The sequence below is a fragment of the Triturus cristatus genome, chromosome 9 (assembly GCF_964204655.1).
Source record: "Triturus cristatus chromosome 9, aTriCri1.1, whole genome shotgun sequence".
NCBI lineage: Eukaryota > Metazoa > Chordata > Amphibia > Caudata > Salamandridae > Triturus > Triturus cristatus.
The window spans coordinates 804,339,004-804,362,466 of record NC_140592.1 but is presented as its reverse complement, the minus strand read 5'-3'; the positions used below and the strand labels follow the sequence as shown (position 1 = coordinate 804,362,466).

At 43.7% G+C, this 23,463-nt stretch overlaps 1 protein-coding gene across 1 annotated transcript in view; it reads left to right on the top strand.

Moving 5' to 3' along the window:
- Positions 1-23,463, top strand: part of ESR2 (estrogen receptor 2) — a 557,334-nt gene that overhangs the window by 378,462 nt on the left and 155,409 nt on the right. Inside the window, exon 6 of the mRNA XM_085626206.1 lies at positions 9,004-9,142. Within this exon, the coding sequence (XP_085482332.1) occupies positions 9,004-9,142 (139 nt within the window). The remainder of the gene's footprint in view (positions 1-9,003; positions 9,143-23,463) is intronic.

Here is a 23,463-nt window from a genome sequence, read left to right as displayed (position 1 = left end):
TTAATAGTCTGAGGGTTTTTGTATTGATGGGCGGATGTCTTCTTTTGGTCTCTGGGACCTCCGAGTTACGATATGGGCTGTAGCAGTGCCCCAGCATCCAATGCCCTGTAATCAGAACAAAAGGGTGGGCCAGTTTCCTTGCAGCTCAATATTGCTATAAATCAAATCAAGCAGGGTAAACACCCCACTCAACCAACAACCCGATTTCTCACAGGATCTCATGGAGGATACAAGTTGTCCTTTTGGTGGTTTTTCTCTCAATAAAGAGGAACACCTGGTAGGAGGAGAATGCTCACTTGCACAAGGATTTTCTTGTTGAGGTTTAAAGGTTTTCTACAAGTCCTGTCCATCATGATGAGACAATGTATTGATTGGTAAGTGATGGATCTGTATATCTTTCTGACCCTGAAATGGATGGAGCTGGACATACAATTTGTCTCTTTACTTGGTCCTGTAGGTTGAAAGATTTATACTGATAGCATGATTAAGCCTAGAAACTTTGGGCCTCATTTATGAGGCCCCTTGCACTGCCGGAACGTCACTTTTTGTGACATTCCATGGCGCAGGATCCTGCTCCATATTTACAAGGCAGCTATAAGCCACTTTTTTGGCTTAATGCTGCCTCATAGATATCGTTCCCTTTAATGCAGTTTTCTGCGTTAAAGGAGCATGCAACGGGTGTTGCTGGGGGAGTTCCCAACAACATCCATGGCTTTTGACACTGCTCCAGATTTACCAGAAATTGCAACTCTGAGGCAGTGCCAAAAATGTATGTCTCCCCAGGGGAGGCGTAAGGGACAAAACAAAGAGGAAAAATATCTTTATTTCTCCAATTTTTCCTTTTTCTATATTCGCTGCATTCTGCAGCACAAATAGAAAAAGGAAAAAGTCTCTTGTGATAGTTTTTGTGCAGGAAGGTTTGCCTCTAAAACTACTACGTTTCTTACAGGTTTTGCCACTGCTTGCTTGCTGCATGATATAATATCCTCCCTCTATACTCCTAATGAAGGACCTATATTTTGGGGAGACACTCCAATGCGTATAAAGCATTTTAATTGGATCACCAAGGAGACCAAGTGACGACATTCAATTTTCATATAAATCCAAATAGACATCCACTAAATAAGGAGTATTGTCACAATAGAGGGCCTTATATTCTTAAGAACTTTTACAGATGTGTGGGAAGGAGTTGTGCTGTGTGCAAAAGTACCATTGCACACCAGAGAGCAACTTTGTTTCTGTACTTTCCCAGGCTTTTGAAGGAATCTCAGTCGGTTGCAATGGAGGCTTCCTGACAACCAAACTCTTTTCTGCACTTGAACATACCACACACCTTTCTACAACAGAGTAGATCTCTTTATTCATGGATGGCCACCAAAACGTCTGTCTGATCTTGCGCTTAGTAAAGGTCTTTCCTAAAAGTCCGTAATGAACCATTTTGATTAGCTTAACTCGGATCAATGTATCTCTTCTCAAAAGAAAGCCATTGCCTTACTCACACGGACACTAAATTCACACATACCTGGCAACCCCTTATTCACCACCTTTCCCAAATTGAAAACGCTAGCTACAGTCCCCTAGACTGCGAGCCCTCCAACACTTTGAGAACTCTCTCTTGCCATACTCCGGAGACAACCCTCAAGTGGATCCCCCAACACATGAAACGAACAGTAGTCCCCTCTTCCTCTAGCTGCCATTCACAGACAGAGCGCTTATCCCCCGGGTCCGCCGCCTCCTATTACCCCAGCCTTGATTCCCTTCTTCCACCCTTTTCTCCTTTTTATTTTTCCCTTTGTTTTCCCACATGTTCTCTTGTTTAGCCTTCATCTGATAAATATCTACCAGAGGCTGTGGTAGCCAGCCCAGCCTCCCCGGGGCCAAGTTGGGCTCCCTATTTAAGCAGGTCCTATAATACAGGACATAAATGCATTGTTTAGTTTGTACTCTTTATATAAGGCACTTCTCTAACTCGTATATACTTTAGGATGCTTGAAAACTATACCCTGTTTATGCTATATCCATTATTTGTATTCTGTGAACTTTCATAACCGCCTCGCTGAGCTATATGACATGCGATGCTGTGTGTTCATCCTAAAAAACTCTAGTTTGTATTCTCCTGATGAAGTATCTTTCTAACATATATGATGCCTGATATCTATACGCTGTTCTCATTGAATATTGTGTTTGATGCCCTGTGAATTTATGCTGCCTTCTCACAGAGTTCTACTAAATATGATGATGCTTGTATTATTTTAAAAATTTCAATAAACAGTTTTATAAGAAAAAAAAGAAAACCATCTTCTATAGACAATTCATCATGTATGTTCCAAAAAGGCTCACATGGTAAGTGGTAACTCTAGTGATCTCTCTGGTGGCCACCCTCCTTTCACATAGAACATAACCAGTTATAGAACCTCATCTTGAGCCAACTGAGACTTTCACTCATCCTTGGGTGCTGCGCACATTTCCTATAAATCCATTGCAGCAATAAGACAATCCTCATCAATATCCTCACGTTCGTCTTCCGGATTCCCATCTGAGGGTAGAAACCTTGACAAAAAAATCAGCCAAACATTTCTGGCACCTTTGATGTGCTTTATGTCAAATTGATTTGCAACAATTTTGCTGTGATCCTAGCAATCCTAGGGATCTGCTCCTTTATCTTGAGCCAACTGAGACTTTCACTCATCCTTGGGTGCTGCGCACATTTCCTATAAATCCATTGCAGCAATAAGACAATCCTCATCAATATCCTCACTTTCGTCTTCCGGATTCCCATCTGAGGGTAGAAACCTTGACAAAAAAATCAGCCAAACATTTCTGGCACCTTTGATGTGCTTTATGTCAAATTGATTTGCAACAATTTTGCTGTGATCCTAGCAATCCTAGGGATCTGCTCCTTTATCTTCTCCCTAGAAAGAATGACAACTAATGGTTTATGATAGTCACAATCATAAGCTTAGTTCCCCACACATACAATTTAAACTTTTGAATCACCCACCAACAAGCCAACAATTATTTTTCCTTTGTGGAATAGTGGGTTTTTGACTCCCTCAAAACTCAAGATGTATAGCAGATAGTGTTCTCGTCCTTACTATCCCATTGTGTGAGAATTCCCCAAATCACACATTGGATGCATCAACCGTGATGGAACATTGTAACCTTGGGTCAAATAACCTCAACACCATTGAGCTGACTAGATCTTTCTTAACCCTTTCAAATGACTTTTGGCACGTAGTGCCCCAGTTGAATAATGCATATTTCTTCAACAGATTGGTCAAAGGTTTGATATGGGATGCATAGTCAGGATTAAAGCGATAATAACATTTTCACATACCCATGAACGATTTCATACCCACCTTGTCAGCCGGTGGCTTTGCATTAATGATGGCATTTACCAGACCTGGTCTTGGCTCAATGTCATCACCTCAAACCACATGTCCCAGATATTAAACCCTGGTCTTGGCAATTTCGCATTTCTCAATTTTTAGCACAACTCCCCTTTCCTGTGGAATAAGCAACACTTGGCCTAATATTGTATTATGTTCCTCATTTGTGTTTGCAAAAAAACAAAAAATCATCCTGAAAGGTGATTACACCTTTTATATCCTTGAGAAGATTATACACGATCTGCTTTAAATGGATGCAGCAGAGGCCAAACTGAAAGGCATACAGCAATACTGAAATGTACCAGTTGGTGACACAAAAGGTGTGAGATGTCTTGACTCAGGTTCTGGAACAACATCGGGATAGGCAGATGCTAAATCAAGTTTTGAAAAACAGCTTGCTCCTGCCATCATAGTCAAAAAGTCAATAATCCTAGGGAGTGGGTGCAAATCAACCCAAATGCCACTGTTAAGGCTCCGCAGATCAACGTAGACCCCCAATTCACAATTTTTCTTACAAGCAACTACCAGGGGAGATAACTATAACAATGACTATATGAGTTCAATGATGCCACTGTCACGTCATTTATTTTGCTTTTTCCAAATCCTCCCTTACAGGAAATGGGACATTTTGCATTTTGTGCTTAGTGGGGATTGCATCTTGCTTGACCTTAATTTTATCCTGGAACCCTTTAGAGTGCCCAACTTGCCTGAAAATGTTTTTCGTAAATCTGATAGTGATGTCACTAGCTAATTCTTCTGTCACCACAGACACTTGGAGCCTAATTATGAGTTTGGTGGTCCATAGGACTGCCAAACCCAAGGTGGCGTGGTGGCAACCGCTGCACTGACGGTCTGACCACCGTATTACACCTTTGGTTGTCGGACTGCCATGGGACAGCTGCAACTGCCGGGGATCCGCAATCCCTCAGCGTTGGCGCAGCGGTCTGGGCCAGTAATATGCCAGTGGTGCCGCTGCAGCACCACCAAGCCTATTATGACTTTCCTGATCTCCACAATTTCCATGGTGGTGATCCAGCTATGAAAAGTGTGGCAGTCAAGAAAGTGAGAGAGCCCTACAGGGCCCCCTGGTGCCCTTATGCATGGTGGTGCATGTAGGCAGGCACATGGTGTTCCCCCTTATGTGCATGCACCCCAGTTCCTGCATGGCATTTACTGCAAAGTCCATGCTGTGCAGGAACTTGCTTTGGTGCTCCTTCGTTGCTGCAGTTCAAAGGATCACATATGAGCCTTTGAACTGCACTGCCACAGGACTGCCGCACCACCTGCCCGCCAGACCAAAAAATTAATCGTAATTTGGCGGCGGCCGGCAGTCAAGTTTGGAGGTCTAGGAGCCGGGCTCTGGCATGGCGGACCACTCCAAGACCGCCAAACTCATATTCAGGCCCTTGGTCTTTGTGCCAGGGCGCAGAATAGTCTTGAAGAGACCTTAGTGGAACCAACCTAGAATGTTTAATCCTTTGACTGCCACATAAACTTTCCCAAAAATCTTTTTGCTCTTGAAGACCAAAGTCTCCTCAAAATAACATATATGGCTGATTCCTGGTGGAGCTGCACCGACAGCTATAGGGGAGATTGGCTCCGGCACACCGCCATGGCCGTCACCTACCCAGCCGGACTTCTGACATTTGTCTCGTTTCTTCCCCGACGCTTCTTTTGCTCTTTTGTTGTTTTCCCGCTGAGACCTAGCTGTTTGTCTGATGCCCGGTGGAGCTACCTGATAGCTAAAGAGGAGATGGACTGTGGACTTCCCCCTCGTTCGTCACCTACCCAGCCGGACTGTTGGCAGACCCTCCTTCGTCTCTCCATTCTATCTAACTCCTACCCCTTTACCCCACCCCCTTACCCTTCTAAACTCCATTTATTTAGTCTTCTACACTCTTGAAATGTTTTTCTAGTAACTGATGTAACGTGTAGCTGAAGTAATTTTATAATATCTGTGGAACCTTATGTAAAGCGCTCTGATACCTCTGGGTCTAGCCAGCGCTATATAAAACTTTTAAAATTAAAATAAATAAATAAATAAATAAATAAAACCTGATAACTCTGTCTCCTTTCATATGATACTGGAGCAAGATCCGGTGGTTCCAGGATTTTACCACACCACAATTCATCAAAAATATCTTGACACCATTGTGAGTCTTACACCAGAATCAACCAAAAGCCTGATAGAGCTATTACCCACTAGTACCTCCGCCTAAGGATCAATGCATTCTGCTGGATCCCCTGTACAAACATCATCCCCATCCACCAACGCCATATCCTGGAAATCATTCTGTATCTTCTCTAGACGTGTATCATGATCATCATCAACTAAATTTGCTACTACATTGGTACTGTTCTTTATTGGGTTCAATTTACTTTGGCCAAAGTTTGCAAAATGTCCCACATTACCACATTTGCTGCAAACCACATTTTTGGCTGGAAACTGTGTCCCTGACTTAAAGTGCTGTATATTCCCACATCTAAAACAAACATTAGTTATTTTGAAAAATCCCTTAGCTGTTCTTGATACTTCCTTATTCATTGTGCACTCATTTGAAGTACTTTTACTCTTCAGACAAATGTTCCCCACTACTTCAGTTTTTTGTTCTCAAGCTCCTTAACAGACATTTGTCATGTCTCAATGCTTTTTGAAATCCGCAAAGTTTCTTCAAGTGACAGATTGTTTAATGATAAGAGCTTCTGCTGAATGGCTTTATTGATACAGTGACAGTTGAATTGATCTCGTACTAGCTGATCTGTAAAGTTTTCAAAATTGCAATCTGCAACTAATATCATGAGTTGCAGGCGGATGTGCATTCACACCCTCGCCATTCAACTGTTTTCTGTTGCAGCACAAAAATGCTTAGTTGGACATCAAAACGTTTTTCCAACTTTCTTATGGTTTCTGTGTACTCATTCACTGGTTCCTCATCTGTAACCTCACTTTCTGGCAGATGTTAGAAAATTGCACACCCTTCAAATACCAATGAGTGTTTAAAGCAGGCATTTCTTTCTGGATGGATGGAACCTTGAAGCACTTATTATCCCAAGATATGTTTGGAATGTGTCACACTAGTTCCTCCAAGACACAGGTGGTTCACACAGACATTCTAAAAATGGAGGTGGTGGATTAACAGACTGTATATCATTTGCGCCTTCAGCCTTTCTGAATTTCTCATGGGTCATCCTAGTAATGGGAGCTCCTTCTCTCGCTTGTTGCCAACAAAATCTGTGGTGATTTTTGTGAAATGATGACGGCATACACAGCTCTCAGGTTGAAAAGGTAAAATTAATTAATACAGGAGTCACTGTACATGTCGTGTCAGCTCAGCTGCTGCCACCAACCGCCACGGAACACTCCTCAATGCTATCCTCAACAACATTCCGAACCCCATATTCCACTTCACTAAGCCCCCTTGCATTCTGCCTACTGTATAGAACATAACAGTGAGGTCCAGACTATCAGATCGAATTGTCCTGTCTAGAGGGATGAGCAAGGGTGTCCATTTTTGCCTTCGGTATTTGCGTTGACTATTGAATCTTTCATGCCAAAGGTAATGGAGAACAGAGAGGTTATAGGCTTGCCACAAAAGTTCAAATAAAATTGGCACTATTTGTAGATGACCTACTTTGGTTTTTAACAAACCTATCTACTCCATTCCCAGCACTGATAGAAGAATTACCAAAGATCCCTGCTGTAGTAGCTTTTAAAGTCAACTCTAAAAGGTCCATGGGTATGGAGTAACAAAAGCACTGGAGGAAATTATATAAGGACCTATACAGATGGGTAAAACTTGAAATTTCTTGAATAGGGAGCATACATTGTGAAAATATCAATGTTGCACCTAGATCATTATACCTGGCCAGGCCTTTACCTATAGAGATCCCAATAGATTCAATGAGAACTATACAGAAGAAGATTTGAAATGTTATATTTTATAACAAAGCCACTCAAGCAGCTAATGTAATACTTTATAGAATCTCATATGATGGTGGGCTCAGAGCTCCTGGCTTAAACACATATACATTAGCAACACAGCAAATGACAATTCTTACATGGGTCTCCTTGTCTGATCACAACCCAAGGTGTAAATTAGACTTTAAACATGTAAGGGCCTCCTGTGACACTTCCTGTAGCTCCCTCTAGCAACTCATAAAATGCAGGGACCCCCTACTCAGCTCCACTAAATCTGCATTGAAATATTGGAATAAAGCAGTGAGAACGCCCCAATTCAGAAACTACCCTTCATCTATGACTCCAGTTGGAGGGAAACGGAATATTAATCAAGAATGCTAGACAAGGGCTTTTTTAATTGGACTAATGGCCCAGTACGATTGTTAGGGGGCTGTGTAATAATGGAGTCTTAAAAAGCAGGGAAAAGTGCACTAAAAGATATTTATAGAACAACACAATTACACTGGGCATAGCAAGGCCCAGTGAACGAGGGCGGTTAGCAGGAAAACTGTGGTAATAGAAGACCTGTTATCAGAGTGGGAGACAATAGGTGGGTATATCTAACTTGTTCAGAGCTGCTAGGTTAATCCAACCTTTTCCCATCTCTGCCATGTACTCAAAAATGGTTGGAAGAACACGGAGAGGACATAAGAGAGAGCTTCTGATTTTAATTTGACAAAGAGGGGTCAAGTAATCCATAGATGCTCAGTATAAATGGAATGCCTATAAAGTTGTGGTATGATGGTACCTAACTCCAGTGTGCCTGAAAGATGTATATGGGAGCTTCGAAATATGTCATAAAGGGTGCAGAGGTATAGATGCATCCAGGCTTATTGGAAAGAGGTATCTCACTTTAACAATATTACGAGTATGCAACTGCTGATGGCTCCACTAACTTTACTGGTGGGAGATGTGAACGAAGAACAGTTATACCCTCTGTTAACACCCACAGGAAAATCTTCACTAGCTGCCAGACTAACTGTCAACACCAACAGGTACAGCACCAGCCCCCCCTTGCTATTTTATGGTGGACTAAAGTTTGATATTCTTACACAGTGGAGAAATTGATAGCAATGGTGAACGATAAATTATCACTATTTGAGAGAATTTGGACATCCTTTCAAACTTACGTCAAGAGACAGACCTCAAAGGTGCGAATGCTGGTAGCGCGCCCCTATGATCCTAACAGCAGGAATAGATCTCTTGATTCACTCTAAGTAAGTTATTAATGTCATGCTAACGAACACACCTTTACTTACTCTCTATGGTAATGACTAAACTATAACATCCTCTTCCATGAAAGCCCACTTGAATTATTTGTATATCTACTCCCAGAAAAATCCATGTGACTTTTTCTTTGTTTAGCACAAATGAAATTGATTGTTATGCTATAATAGTCTGTAGAATAGAAGGTGCAAACACTCAATGCATAAGAAAGAACACTTTATTGTTTCTGCAAAAAGCTAAACAAAGTTGTTTAAAAATCGCTCGGTACTGCTTAGTATAAACTAATTATTCAACCACTGGATCCACTGTGCGGTCTGCAAATCAGGGAGTAGTTGTAGATTACCAACAAGCTCTACTGCCTAAGGACATTGTAAATATTTATGCTCTTTACGACAAACTCATCTGACACAGTCTTTTTCATCCTTTAAGGTTTCATCGAGCTCAGTCTGTATGATCAAGTGCGGCTACTTGAGAGCTGTTGGTTGGAGGTGTTGATGGTCGGTCTTATGTGGCGATCCATCGATCATCCTGGTCAGCTCATCTTCGCCCCAGACCTTGTGGTGAACAGGTGAGCCGGTGTTTCTTTCTACTCTGAGATACTGCACAGCATTTTTTCTTTTTGCGTTTTTCTAAAATCTAGGTGGCCCCGAGGCACTGATCTACTTCTGAAGACGAGAGTATTTAATCGTATAAATTCTGGATTTTGACCAAGAGGAACACAATCACAGGAATACTGCAAAAAAGAGATTTCACACCAAAAATTGCAAGTTGTTGATGTTGTAATGTCAGGAGCTCTTTCTAATGTCAAGAATCCTAGAAACCTGGAACAGTGTCTCTGCAGACTTTAGAGCTTTTCAAGTGGCTCTATAGTGCTAGATGATGTGTGGCTGCCATACCGCGTTTTTCACGCCCTTGGAAATGGGTGCTTGTAAGACCTTCACTGGCCTCAAATGTTAATTGGAAAGGAAAAGACAAACGTGAGATAATGCACCCAGTCCTCCACGAGTCATTTCGTAATCGCACTGATTTACAGACACGTACGTGAAATTTGCGGCTAAACATTTGTAATTCATGTAATACTTAAAAGTAAATGAACAGCATTTTAATCTCTGGAACATGAACTCTTATTAACAAACTATAACATCAGATTGTTTGCTTCTGAAAGTTTTTTTTTACCTATTTGTCCTATTTTTTTACTTGTACAGCAATTATATTGCAGGTTGGGATTTAAGGGCGATTGTGCTAAAGGCAAAGAATTGTTCCTATTCACTGCACGGATCCCATTAAACTGACACCGTGGTGTATATTATTCCAAGAGGTACCATACCAGTGTAAAGTTAAGTAATAATTTAGACGAAAGTAACCTCACTGAGCCTTTACTCAAAGCACTAAGGGCCAGATGTTCGACCATTATGTTTAGCGAGTCGCAAATTGCGCTAAATTGTGACTCACAATTTGCGACTCGCTAAACTTTATGTACAACAGTGTCTCAGACACTGTTTGCGATTCCCAATGGGGTCGCAAATTGCATGCCTCATGAATATTAATTAGGCTGTCGCAATTTGCGACCCCATTGGGAATGGCTAGCACACCCAGGGATGGTGGCCTGCTGGGGTCACTAGACCACCATGTCTGTGACAGTTTTTTTAATACAGCAGTTTTTTTTTTCAATGCAGACCATTTTCGTTCAAGGAAAACGGGATGCATTTAAAAAATAAAAATGAAACTTTTCACTTTCAATTTTTAAGGGCAGGCAGTGGTCCCTGGGACCAGTGCCTGCTCTTAAAAAATATTTGCAAGCCTATTCACAAAGGGGAAGGGGTCCCCTGGGGAACCCTTCCTGTTTGTGTGTGGCTTACCACCCTTTTGAAAAGGGTGGTAAACTGTGAGTGTTTTGCGACCGCAAATGTGGTTGCAAAACAATCCTACATAGGTTTGAGACCCGCTATTTGGAAGGGACGCACTTGGCATGCCCCTTCCTAATAGCGAGTTGCAAACCATAATTTGTGAGTCGCTAATAGGTTAGTGACTCGCAAAATATGGTTGGTACATTAGGCAGACCCATTTTGAGGTCACAAACGGGTAGAATGCCCATTTGAAACCACATAAAATGGTGGTACATCTGGTCCTAAGAGCCTGATGTACAAAACACTGGTCGCAAAAGACTGACCAGAAATTGCAGCAAACATGTTTGCGACCAGCGTGGAATTTTGTGAATAAACCTAAATACAAATAGGTTGGTTTCAGAACATTCCCATTCTGAGTGGGTTGCAATCTGATTTAGCTCATGAATAATAATGAATAAAGGGACATATTATCAAGAAACGGCGTTAAAACTATGGCCGCTTTAGCGGGAGAAAACTGCCGCTAAAACGGCGATAATGGGCTTGATAATATGCCCTTGAGAATTCCCATAGAAGCCCACGTTCTGGTGTCAACATGGGGTTCTATTGGAATTCTCTGTGGCATGTTATCAAGCCCATTATCGCCGCTTTAGCGGCAGTTTTCTGCTGCTAAAGCGGCGATAATTTTAATGCCGTGCTTGATAATATGCCCCTAAGTTGTGTCTCATTCAGACTGGATGCCATTTAAGGGATGCTATACGACAGACTGCCATGTTTGTGACTGCTTGTTTGTGATTTCATGTTTGTAATTGCATTAAACTTTAAAAATAAAACTGCCTGATTTCCTTAAAGGAAACAAGGCTGGGTTTAAAACAATTGTTTTTTTTTTTAAATCGTTTGTTTGAGAGTTGGTAGTGATGCCCTGGAACACTGCTTCCTCCTGAAATTTTTTTTTTTAATTACCAAAATGGAAGGGATCACCTGGGAACCTCTTCCCTTTTGTGAATGGTTTACAAGTCCAACTCCGGAGACTAACGTTTTTAATGTTTTGCACAAGATTTAATCCGCAAAACATTGAGACACTTCCTAAACAACTGCTATTGTGAGGAATCCCTAAAGCACATCTTCCAAACAGTGATTTCTAATGTGGAGTCAAAAAACTTTTTTAATAGTTGGTAATAAAGTTTCGTCCATCAGGTCCTTTTCTCCAATTTGTTGGCAGTAAAAATTCCTGGTTACTGAACAACCATTTCAATATATTATCTTGACAAATCAAGGTAATATCGGTCACCACTAGTTAATGAATACAAGAAAACAGCTAAAAAAAAATGCAAAGTTTACCACCGATAAATAAATGCCCACTGATTATTTCCCACCTATATGAGCGGATCACTCAATACTGTGACATTAACATGCTCTAAAGCTATTACCACTGCACTGCATTGCCATGTTATTGACCAGCAAGTCCTGTTGGAAGATTCTAGATCCAAGTTACTTGTTTGGAAAGAACCTTTTCCTATTTGCCACTCAAGTGCACACTCTGACAGTTGTCTGAGCACTGAGTTCCTGAAATAGCCTGTGAGGTGTAATCAAGTATATTAAAAATAAGAAAGTTAACTGATGTGCATGATCTGCAAGTGCCTTGACCTGCTATTGACTAGCTAAGAACTGATTCCTCAGTGATCACCCTCTTTTGAATTCAAGTGCTACATATATTTCATTCCAGATTAATACTTGAGTATTTATTGTATGTTGAAGTTTCACACTGCTTTGATCGGTGATACTTGGATGCACTAGAAAGTTCCATAGTGACTCTCATGAAAACTGCTTCCGTAACTTCCTCCTATATTCGCTGGCGGATGGGAGAGTGTGCTTGATGAGGTAAAAGTGAAGCGTGCACGTAAAAGACATATTCCGGGGGGTCTCATGTGTTGGGTTAGGTGCCGATAGACAAAAAAAAGAATTTGTTAGAGAGCTACAACACATGGATTCAACTGTTGATTATAATTCATTTACTGTAGTTCAGTACCAACTAAAATATAGGAACTCTGCACTTTCACATCTACATATAGGGTATGAGACAAAGCTTTTAGGATCACATTTTTGAATTTTTACAGATGTGTGGCAAAATGTATTTATTATTTAAAAAAATAATGTAAAGATATAGAACCAAAGACATGTTTTGCAGCAGAATACACCACAGGAAAACTTCATGCATTATAATCAGCATATTTTTTTATGAGTCCAGGCATAGGGAAACTGTATAGAAGGCAAAGGAGAGATAAATTTAAATCAATGAGTGCACATATCTAATATCGCTGTGTATTTCCCTCCCGGAAGATTAAAGGCCACGTCTTTCCTCCCTCCCTACAGGCTTCGCCATCCTGATATCCCTGTCTCTCCTCCAATGGTTCTTCTCCGGACCCTCAAGGGAGCGGGTCAGCAGGGCCCCTCACCTGAACTCAGAATGGATCCCCTTGGGCCTGTATGAATTTGTCAAGCATTTTCTGCCACATATCAAGATTCCACTCCCCATGCGCGTGTGGCTCAATGGTTAGAGCGGCAGACCCTGATGCAGAGATCTGGCCCGGGACCAGGGTTCAATTCCCGCCTCAGCGGGTCTTGGGCTCAATTTCCTATGACCTGATAATTCTCGCCTCAGTGCCTACTCTAATCATGGGTCCCACTCTGCAACGCTGGGCAATAACTTGCTTAATCTCCACAATGGCCCCAACAGCGCTGGGGATGCCTGGTTTCACCTTGGGGGTGCCCAGGAGTGGACATTTCACAGGGAAAGCCAGGAAGGGTTCCACAGCGGTATGAGTATAGCGTCAGGACGCCCCATTGCTGGGGCAGCAGTGCGCTATACAAGTACAACATTTCATTTCATCACAACCTCAGCTGTCAAAGGCTCTGTAGCTAAGCCAAAGCCCATTCTTCACATCCACCTGTTAGGACGGGAGTTGTGCAAAAGGGGAGAGCCAGTGAAGGCTATCCAATGCTTGAAAGCCTAGCAGTGCAAATCTGTTCCTCATCTATTGGCCCCTCCTAGGTGTGGGTATGAGCTCCAGCAAATAGAACTTTATATTCGCTGTCACCCATCCAGCGCCATCCCCCCCTGCAGCTTGTCTGCCACTGCAGTCCAATAGGGGACTATGTCATATGTATAAGGGAGGACGGGCTGCCCCCAAATCTCAGGAATAGCTCGGATCAGGCTGGGAATATATGAAGCCTCTGAGATGAATACAAACCACATTGATGTGCTTAAAATTGCATTTACTTTGACTATATTCTGACTCCGCCTTTATCTTTGGGTTTGCACAAAAAGGATAAAAGAAATGCACTCTCTCTGTTCATTCCATAAGGGAACTGTTAAGGAATTTAAAGAATTTCAAAGGGATTCTAACAGGTAGCATGGATAAGAAAAGTTAATAACAGGGACCATCATGATTTTTATTGTGTCTATCCGGTCCCACCTGGATAAATCGTGAGGGGACAATTTCACTGCCATTTGAAGAATTGTTTGAAGGAGAACCTCCAAATTGGTCTGAATGGTTTTCATGATGGAGGAGGAGTATTTAATTCCTAGACATTTAATATAATTGGAATTACATTTAAAACCATTTTCTGCATACATCTCTTTCAAACAGATGTATTTAGTGGGAGAGTATCTGAAAAAGAATGGGAGGTAGAGGAAAAAAAACAGAGGACTCGGCCTCCAGAGGTAGTTTAATAACCAAAAAGAGTCCGTCCGTTAAATTGGACTATCTTTCCACTTCAGATGTTTAGTAGAAAACAGAGAGTTTTCTTTAGATAACCCTTGTGCACCAGGGTTTCCCCTTGATGAGATGCTTCATCATTGGGTTCTTCTCGTTCCGCTGCAGACCGGGGCATGCTACACCCGGCGGGTTACGTGGGAGCACTTTGATCATATAATTTAAAGGATGAAGAGACAAATAGGAGTGAGGGGCTTTTTTGTGGAGAAACTAAAAACACCTGGCTTAGTAGGAAAGCCAATTTATTTTTGCCTATATCTGATATGCTTAAAAATTGGGGAAATGTTTGAAAATCCCGCAATTATGTACCGCAATTATGTACCTGAATTTCTATGGTCTGCATGTTTCAAGCCCTACCCCAAGGCTTTTCTTCAGGACCAAGGAACACTCCATGATACCACTCCTGTTAAAAAAAGCTCAAAGTTGACTGCACTCTGATTTAGATCAGTGGATAAAAAATACATGTACATACAGTACCCATTTGGTAAAGTTTCTGTAAGATATGTATATGCTTCATGAGCTCAAAAGGGGGTAGCCACATAAAAAGAATGCTAGAGGGGATGATGAGCTTTTTGAGACCAGCCTGACTGACAGACTATCCTTCCTTCTGGGATGGATATCAAGAAACCCTTACGGGGGTGACAGCTGAGTTTCAGCAATGGCTGTCTCTAGAACGAATCTGTTAGAAGGCTTTGGGACATTCAAGAAGGATTTTAGTGAGGAAGTAAAAGAAGACAGAATGAAGAACTTGCAGGGGGAAACGGCAAATACAACGACCGATGAATAACACATTGCCTTTACAACTAGGGAGGAATAACAAATGAATCTGAACCACGCATTACATTAACAACGCAAGTCCGTACAACGAGATGCGTTACGTCAAGCAGCGTGCGTGACTGGAGTTGGAATAGTAAATTATACAATTCCAAAGTCCACCACCCCCCTAAGGCAAGTCGTTGTAACAACTTGCGTTGTAAATGGAATGCGTGGTTCAGACGCATTCCTTGTTACGCCTGCGTTCTTAGGGAGCGCATGGAAAATTAATGCGTGGTTGTGTCATGCAACCACTTGCAAGATCTGAGGTCTGATCAGTGGCTATAATGGACGCCTGATGTAGGATGTAGACTCCCTGGACGCAGGCTTGTGAATGTTGAAAATAAAGTAGAAAGACAAAGGGGCATATTTGCAAGGGATATCACCACCAGAATGTCACTTTTAGCGACGTTCTTGTGTCGATATGCCCTTCTCCATATTTACAAAGCCCCTTTACATGCATCACTTAGAGTTAAAGGGACGTGCAGTGGTGTTGTTGTGGGAGTTCCACCACAACACCCCCTGTTTTTTAATGCTGCACCAGATTTACAAGGAGATGTAAGTGTAAGGCAGCACCAAAAACTAACGCCATGCAAGAGCAGACATTAGAATGATGAAACCACGAGAAATACTTTTATTTCTCCTCGTTTTTGCTTTTTCTATGTGTGCTGTATTCTGCAGTGAACGTATAATTAACAAATTGCCATTAGTGATTGTTTATGTGTAGGAAGGAACACCTTCATTCACATAAACAATCATTCCCTGCAACACAGGCACTCTCGCACTATTGTGCAAGGGTGCCTGCGTTGGAGATAGGCAGCTCTAGGGAAAACACAGGGGTGTGCCGTAATCTTGTGAATACCACCCATCCCTACGTTCTGAAAATTTCAGATCGCAGTGCTGCCAAATATGCAGTGTATGCGCGTAGTCTCTACTACCATGTAGACCTGGCAAATGCACCCACTTGCCAGGCCCTAACCGTCCCTTTTATTACATATAAGTCACCCCTAAGGTAGGCCCAAGCTATCCCTGTGGGCAGGGTGCAGTGTATGTGAAAGGTAGGACATGTATTTGGTGTGTGTGACATATCCTGATAGTGAAATACAGTGTATTTCGTTTTTCTCTATTGAAAGGCTATCTTTTAGTAAAGATGATTTTTACGTTGTGTGTTTGAAAACACCACATTTTAGAACGTGGGTATTTTCTTGCTTAGTCATCCTGTATGCCTTTGCTGATTTGTGGACTGACTGTCTGGCTTTAGCCTGACTGGGGCTGGGGATGTACATTCTGTTTGGGACAGACACTGGGGGGGTCGAGGTGTGTCCTGCCTTTCCTGAATGAGTCAGGGCTTGGCTGAATAGACCTGGGATACATTCAGAGTAATAGGCCTGGTCTGCATTTAGATTGGTGGGAGGAGATTTCCCATGCACTTGAATGGGCCAGGTCTGACTTGGACAATGCTGTCTCCACCTCCTGTGGGGAAGTTGGACCAGAGAGAACTGGTTTGGGCTGAGCACAGACACTCTCTGCGCAAAAGAACAAAGAGAAACTGAGTGTAAATACTGGGGCCCAGGCCCCAGACATTCATATTACGGCTGAACTAAGAAACCTGCCAGGAAGAAGAGCTGGAAAAGCTGCATGCTCTGCTGTGTTGTTCTGCTGCTGGCTGCCTCTGTCTTGGGCAGGGAAAGGAATGGATTGTACTTTCATCATCCTGCTTTCAGAGTTTTCTTCAAGGGCTTGAAGTAGAGATTGCCTCCTGCTGGAAGTCTCAGGGAGATAAAAGACTTCAGAGAACTCGCTTGGATCAAGGAACGTGCCTAGAAGAAGAGCTGGAAGAACTGCTTGGAGGGCTACTGCCACGTTGCTTTGTTGTTGCTTTGTTGGGTTGGTCTGCAATTGCTGCATCTGCCTTGGACAGTGAAAGGACTGGACTGAACTTTCTTCACTTGACACTGAGTAGCTCCAAGGGCTTGAAATAGAGCTTGCCTCCTGTTCACGAAGTCTCAAGGCACAACAAATACTTCACTTACTACCATGGGTTTCAGTTGCCACAGAGTGGGAAAGCAGCTGACACCTTCACCGACACTGCTGTGGACTCCGTGGTCCTGAAGGCACAGCAGAGGGCACCATCGCACTTTGCACCACAACCCTGGTCTCTCCGACTACGACCACCGTCACAACCAAGCTGCTGCTTGCACCACGACCTGTGGGCACCGCACTCCGCACCGCCTCGCTTCTCTCTGCCGCCCTGGTCTCAACGACAACAACGCTGCTGTGACACCCATGATCACACCGTGGTTTGAGGGCACTGTTCGTAATTCACATGATGCTCCGCCCCGTCCTACACCTCAGTCTGGTCCGACCAACGCCAGCTCCCAACAACCGGCACTGTCGCTTAGACCATGACCTGTCAGTACCGCCACGAGCACTGCCTCACTCTGCACAGCAGACCTGGTCTCAACGAAGGTGCTGGACAACCATCACTGAGCCGCTGCCTGCACTGTAACTTGAGGGCACCGCATGCAGCACCGCTACAATTCACATCACAACCGCGATGGTTGCCAAGACCGGCCCAAGCCGACATGGTAGGCCAGAACCAAAGGTATTGTTTAAAAGTCTGCTGACACAAACACCGGTCCACACCAACGCGGTCAGCCAAAACTGTTGGATTCTGTTTTTCAGTACGTCGTAGCACCGGACAGAGATACCGATTTCAAGAAACTGCATTTTTAGAGTCATACTTGCAAAGTGCCTATTTTTGAGTATTGTATGTTGGTCTTTTATTGATTTGGCATCGTTTGCACAGATAAATATTGGTTATTTTCCTAAAACAGGTGTGGTGCTCCTTTTGTAGTGTTTTCACTATATTACTGTTGGTAATGTGCAAATGCTTCACACACTGCCTCCGAGATAAGCCTAACTGCTCATACCAAGCTACCAAGGGGGTGACCAGGGGTTATTTTAGGAGTGTATCCCCCTTATTCTAACTAGAAGGAAGAGCCCCTATTTGGACAAAGGTGCAAACCAGTGCCAACTAGAGAACCCCATTTCTAACAAGTGGTATACCATATACCCAGGGTCGGTAAATTAAATGCTGCTAGTAGACCTAGAGCTAGCCCTTCATGCTTATGAGGAAGTTTGGAGACTGCAAGCAACAACAGAGGAGGAGAACCCTGTACCAAGGGAAGGACTCCCCTGTCTCAAGAAAGGGAATCAAGATACCCAGGATGGAGCAGGGAAAGGTATATCTACCAGGGGCCTGTCACATTTGGAGCTGGACATCAACACCATTGAGAGCTAAAGCATGGCTGAGCTGAGGAAGTTGTGCACAGAGAGAGGACTGAAAATCCCTAAGGGTGATCCAACGTTGGAGTATCAGACTACCCTTAAAGCCTAGGAAGAGGTCCACAGAATGCAATCTGCACCACCGGAAGAGTCTGAAGCACTCTAGAGAAAACAGAACCCTGTTTATACCTGACCCCAGAATAAGGGCCCTGAGAGGGCAGTGGCCCTGAAAAGGAGGGAGAAAAGCAGAAAAATGCCTGGCAAAGGCTCCACAGGAGAGAGGGGATGCCACACAGAGGGAGTTCCTGCTTGATCCTATGCAGGAAGCAGTGTCTCCTCCCAAACTTTTGTCTCCAGAGGAGTTAAAGGGCAGACAGGCTGAGCGGGACCTAAGACTGAAGGTGTCCCAGCTGGCTGCAGAGGAGAGAAAAGCTGATGCTGAGAGAGCATTAGAAGAGAAAAATAAATTGCTGGCTCATGAACTGAGTCTCAAGGAGCTGGACTTGATTGCCAAACAGCAGGAAGATCTGATAGAAATGGTAGCAGCAATACTACAGTGTGCAGTGGTGGAGTAAGGTTCCATATACCCATGAACCTAGTGCCTGACTTCAAGGAGGGGGATGACATAGTTGGTTTGAGGCATATGATGTTACTCTAGATGTGCACAGGATCCCTGAGGAGAATTGGGGAGCTGGAATTGGGAGGCATATACCCAGAGATGGTTGGGATGCCTCACTGGCCCTAGAGAAGGGGACATGCTGGGGTATCCCACCTGTAAGGAGACCCTTGTCAAGAAGTATGAATTCACCCCGGAAGAGAGTATTCTGAAATAAAGGAACAGACAGAAACTGTCTCACCAGTCTTGGGAGGATAGGACTGTGTGGGTTTGTGCAAGACACTGGATGATTGAATGAAGGGCAGTGAGGTAAACACATATGACCGGCTGTACAATTTGATGGCTATAGAGCACATGTTTCAGTCACTGTTTTCCAGAGCTACGCCAACACCTGGTTGATTGTTAGTTCTTTGACCCCAGGGAGCTGGCAAAGGAGGCAGACCTCTGGGAGAGTATCAGAGTGTCTGAGAAGGCATTAGGGATTGATCCTAAGGAGGGTGGTTAAGGTTCTCCCCAACAGGGGGAAAGGGAGGTACGCAGTGACACAAATAGGTCCCAGTATGGTACTGGGAAAAATGGCCCTCCACCGTGTCCTGAGATCTGGGGGGGGGCGGCTGTCACAGGTGCCCTACCATTTCTGTTTTATGGGGGTAGAACTCCATAGTGAAGGGTACAGAGGCCCAGATGGAGGGGCAGGAGCTGGAAACAGTCCACAGTGGGAGAACCAGTGGGGCAGGGGTTGCCAGCTCTGAGATCAGAGTACCCCGAGTCTGACCCTGGGGATGCCTCTTCTGGCCTGGGCTATGCACAGGGACAGAAGTGTGGGAACTGCGCCAGGCAGATTCTTGCACAACACATGCAGGCTGTGCTTCCCCTGGCGAGGGTGTAGTTGTACTCCCCTGGAATACCTGGCTAGCCAGGCACATCTTCAGTCTAAGAGTACAGATTCTGAGTTGAAGGACCAGTCTCAGGATATTACCCCTGAACTGGTGGAAGGTAGAGTGGAAAAGAGGGTCCAAGTCACCTTAGACTACTACCCCCCATTCTGAGTAACCACAAAGGACAGAGGATGACCTGGGCCCTCACTGCTGACACTGACAGCTGTCATTGGCCTCTGTTGGTTGTTGCTCTTATGAACAGAATTCTCCTTAGGCTGGGGACAGAAGTCCGGTCGGATGGGTGGATTAGGCCACATCACCTTGTTGGCCATGGTGGTACTATCTGCCTACTGGGAGGCATCTGTGAGTAAAGTTGAGGTTAGGTGCTGCACAGATGGGGTCCACAGGTAAAGAGAAGGGTTCCCCATGGATCAGCTCAGTGGCCCCAGAGTGTATAGACAGAGGTATCCACTGGGTTCAGAGAGGCGTAGAACTGCCAAGTACCCCTGCAGTAGTGGCCCATTGTCCATGTTCTATCACCCTAAGCAGGAACGTCCATAAAGGAATTGATTAGTCTACCCTGACTTTAGGCTGGAGAGGATAATATTTGAAAATAGCCAGCCCTGGAGGGTCACTCAAAACATTTTGCCTTCTTCTCTTTTCCTGGCCTTGTTTTTGTTGCCTTTAGGACTCTGAGCACTTTACCATTGCTGACCAGTGGTAAAGTGCACATGCTCTCTCCTCTGAACATGGTATACTTGGTTTACACCGATTTGGCATATTTAATTCACTTGTAAGTTCCTTGTAAATTTGTATACCATATACCTAGGGCCTGTACATTAAATGCTACTAGGGGGCTTGCAGCACTGATTGTGCCACCCACACAAGTAGCCCTGTAAACATGTCTCAGGCCTGCCACTACAGAGCTTGTGTGTGCAATTTTACTGCCATTTCGACTTGGCATTTAAAACCATTTGCCAAGTCTTAAACACCCCTTTTATTACACATAAGTCAGCCCTAAGGTAGGTCCTAGGTGGCCCATAGGGCAGGGTGCTGTATAAGTAAAAGGTAGGACATGTACATTTACGTTTTGCATGTCCTGGTAGTGAAAAACACCTACATTTGTTTTTTACTACTGCGAGGCCTACTTCTCTCATAGGTTAACATTGGGAATTCCTTAATACACCTTTAAACTGTAATTCCTGATTAGTAAGGAGGAACTGTTTCATGTTTTATATCTTTAGAATAGTAATGAGACAAATTCTCTATTCTGGTAAAGTTAGATTTGGCATTACCATTTCTGAAATGCCACTTTTAGAAATTGGACATTTCTCTGCTCGTACAACTCCATGTGCCTGCAGCCTGTCTCTAAATTAAGGTCTGGGGTTGGTGACAGCTACACTTTGTACATCTCCTCTAGACAACCACAAACACAGGAAGGGTAGGTGTGTCTGAGTACTCATCTGCATTCTGATGGTCGGGAAGGGAGGGAGGGGCTGACACTTACACCTGAATAGACAGTGGCCTGTCTCCACACAAAGGGCTGCTTATCCCCTAATGATAGTCTGAAGCCTGGGTTGTTAAGAATGGGCTTCTGTGCACTTCAAAGAACATTCTTTGAAGTCACCCCCACTTCAAAGGCACACACTGGGTTCAAATACTGGGGCCCTGACCCCACCAAATCAGACACTTCCAGACCTGTAACTGAACTCTGTCACTGCTGTGCTGCATCAAGGACTGACATCCTGCTGGACTGCTGATCTGGAAGACCTGCTTTTCTGCTGTGCTTTCCTGATGCTCCTGGCCCTGCTGAGGGAGAGCTAGACTCTGGCTTGCAGCCAATGTGATCTCAAAGGGCTTGTTGGCTTGCTTTCTGTTGTTTGAGACTCGGGGCTATCAAAGTCCCTACACCTGATCCTGTGCCCGGCTCACTGGAAGTGGACCCAGATACCTGAACCAGAGAAATTGACTCATCTCTATTCTGCATGTAGCAGATCTGGCTCATCGACTCTGTTACGGAAGTAGGTTTGGTGCATCACTCTCATAACCTATGCATGACCCTGAGAGCCCAACGCATCCGAATTGCGCACCACCACTGTTGCAAGTGTGAAGAGATTGACGCATCCCCTCAAATGTGTGGAGAAACCCAGTGCTTTGCACTTCTGAACCAATGCATTTTGGCTCAGTGCTTCATCTACGGACCCGACGCATCGCCATCACTGCATAGAAGATCAACCCATCACCTCAACACCCCACATCTAGGAAGAAAATATGTGTTTGTTAATTAATAGTCATAATGTACTAGGGCTGCCGATAGCCAAAGGCCCACTGAACAAAGTAGGAAGCCCAGACAACATGGTTGCCTGGCTTCTAGAACTTTTCACCCCAATTTGAAGTGATAAAGGATACCTGAGCACTACAGCGTAAAGACATAAAGTAATAAAAAGGACACACTGGGGGAGATTTATCAAAATGTTGCGCAGCGCAACAAGACGCCTTGCAGCGCTGTGTTGCGTGAAGTGGAGAGGAAAGGAATGCACTATATTTACACTTATATGGTGCATTCTTATGTGCTGCCTAGCACCAACGCAGGCACCCATGCACCATGAGGCAAGGGTGCCTGCGTTGCATGCAAGATTGTTTTTATGCAGTAAGGGACACCTTCCAGCACAAAAACAATCCTCCAAAGCTTTTTCTTTCCTATATGTACATTTCTCTTCATTACACCTTCCCCAAGAAGGCGCAGCATCTTGACGCATTCCCAATTCTACCACCCATGGTGAATCTGGGAATGTGCAAAAATCCATGGTTGGTCCTGTTTGTGTTACATTTAGGCAACTTTACAACGTAAAACAAGTTGTGTAATGAAAGTAAATAACAACAAAAAAACACAGAGCAAAATGTTTATAAATCTGGGCCAAAGTGTTAAAGACTATGCGCATCTTAATGAGGAGTTAGTGTCATTATTTTTAGTAATGGGCAAACATAGCTGATGCTGGATAACTTATAACTTATATGGCACAGCATCTATTCTCGAGAGAAAAGATATAACAAATAAGCACTGTCCAATCTTGAGCTGGTGATCGCTGAAATGGCTTATCTTTGGCTCTCCAACGAAAGTAAACAAAGAAGGTGTGTTATATTTCCATATGGAATGAGTCTTGTTGGCTTCATGTCTAAGGTCTGATTGGATATGGATAGTTTAAAATTAATTATGACAACTAAACTCAGAGACTATATGACAGACAATAGGAAGTGAACTCATCTCTAAAGGCCAGTAAAACTCCTGCCAGAGAGATCTGCCCGCCATTTACCATCACCTCTTCATTGAGTTTTAGCTAGTTACAAATTATCCATTCAAAGATGTCACTTATGCATTGTTAGAAGTTAGCACCAGACAATAGATCACCTCCCAGCCTCACTGGAAGTTGGGTATCATCAGCATACATATAGAAGGGGACCCTCATTGAACGCTTGAGCTTGGCCATAGGAGCAACATGATTTAAAAGGTTTGGGGCCTCATGTAGGTGGCATACACTTTACCGATTCTAAAATACCGAATCATACCGATTCGGTATTTAAGAATCGGTAAAGTGTATGTAGGTAAAAATTCGGTAAATGTTACCGAATCGGAGTGAGTCGGTAATTACCGAATCGGTATTTACCGATTCGGT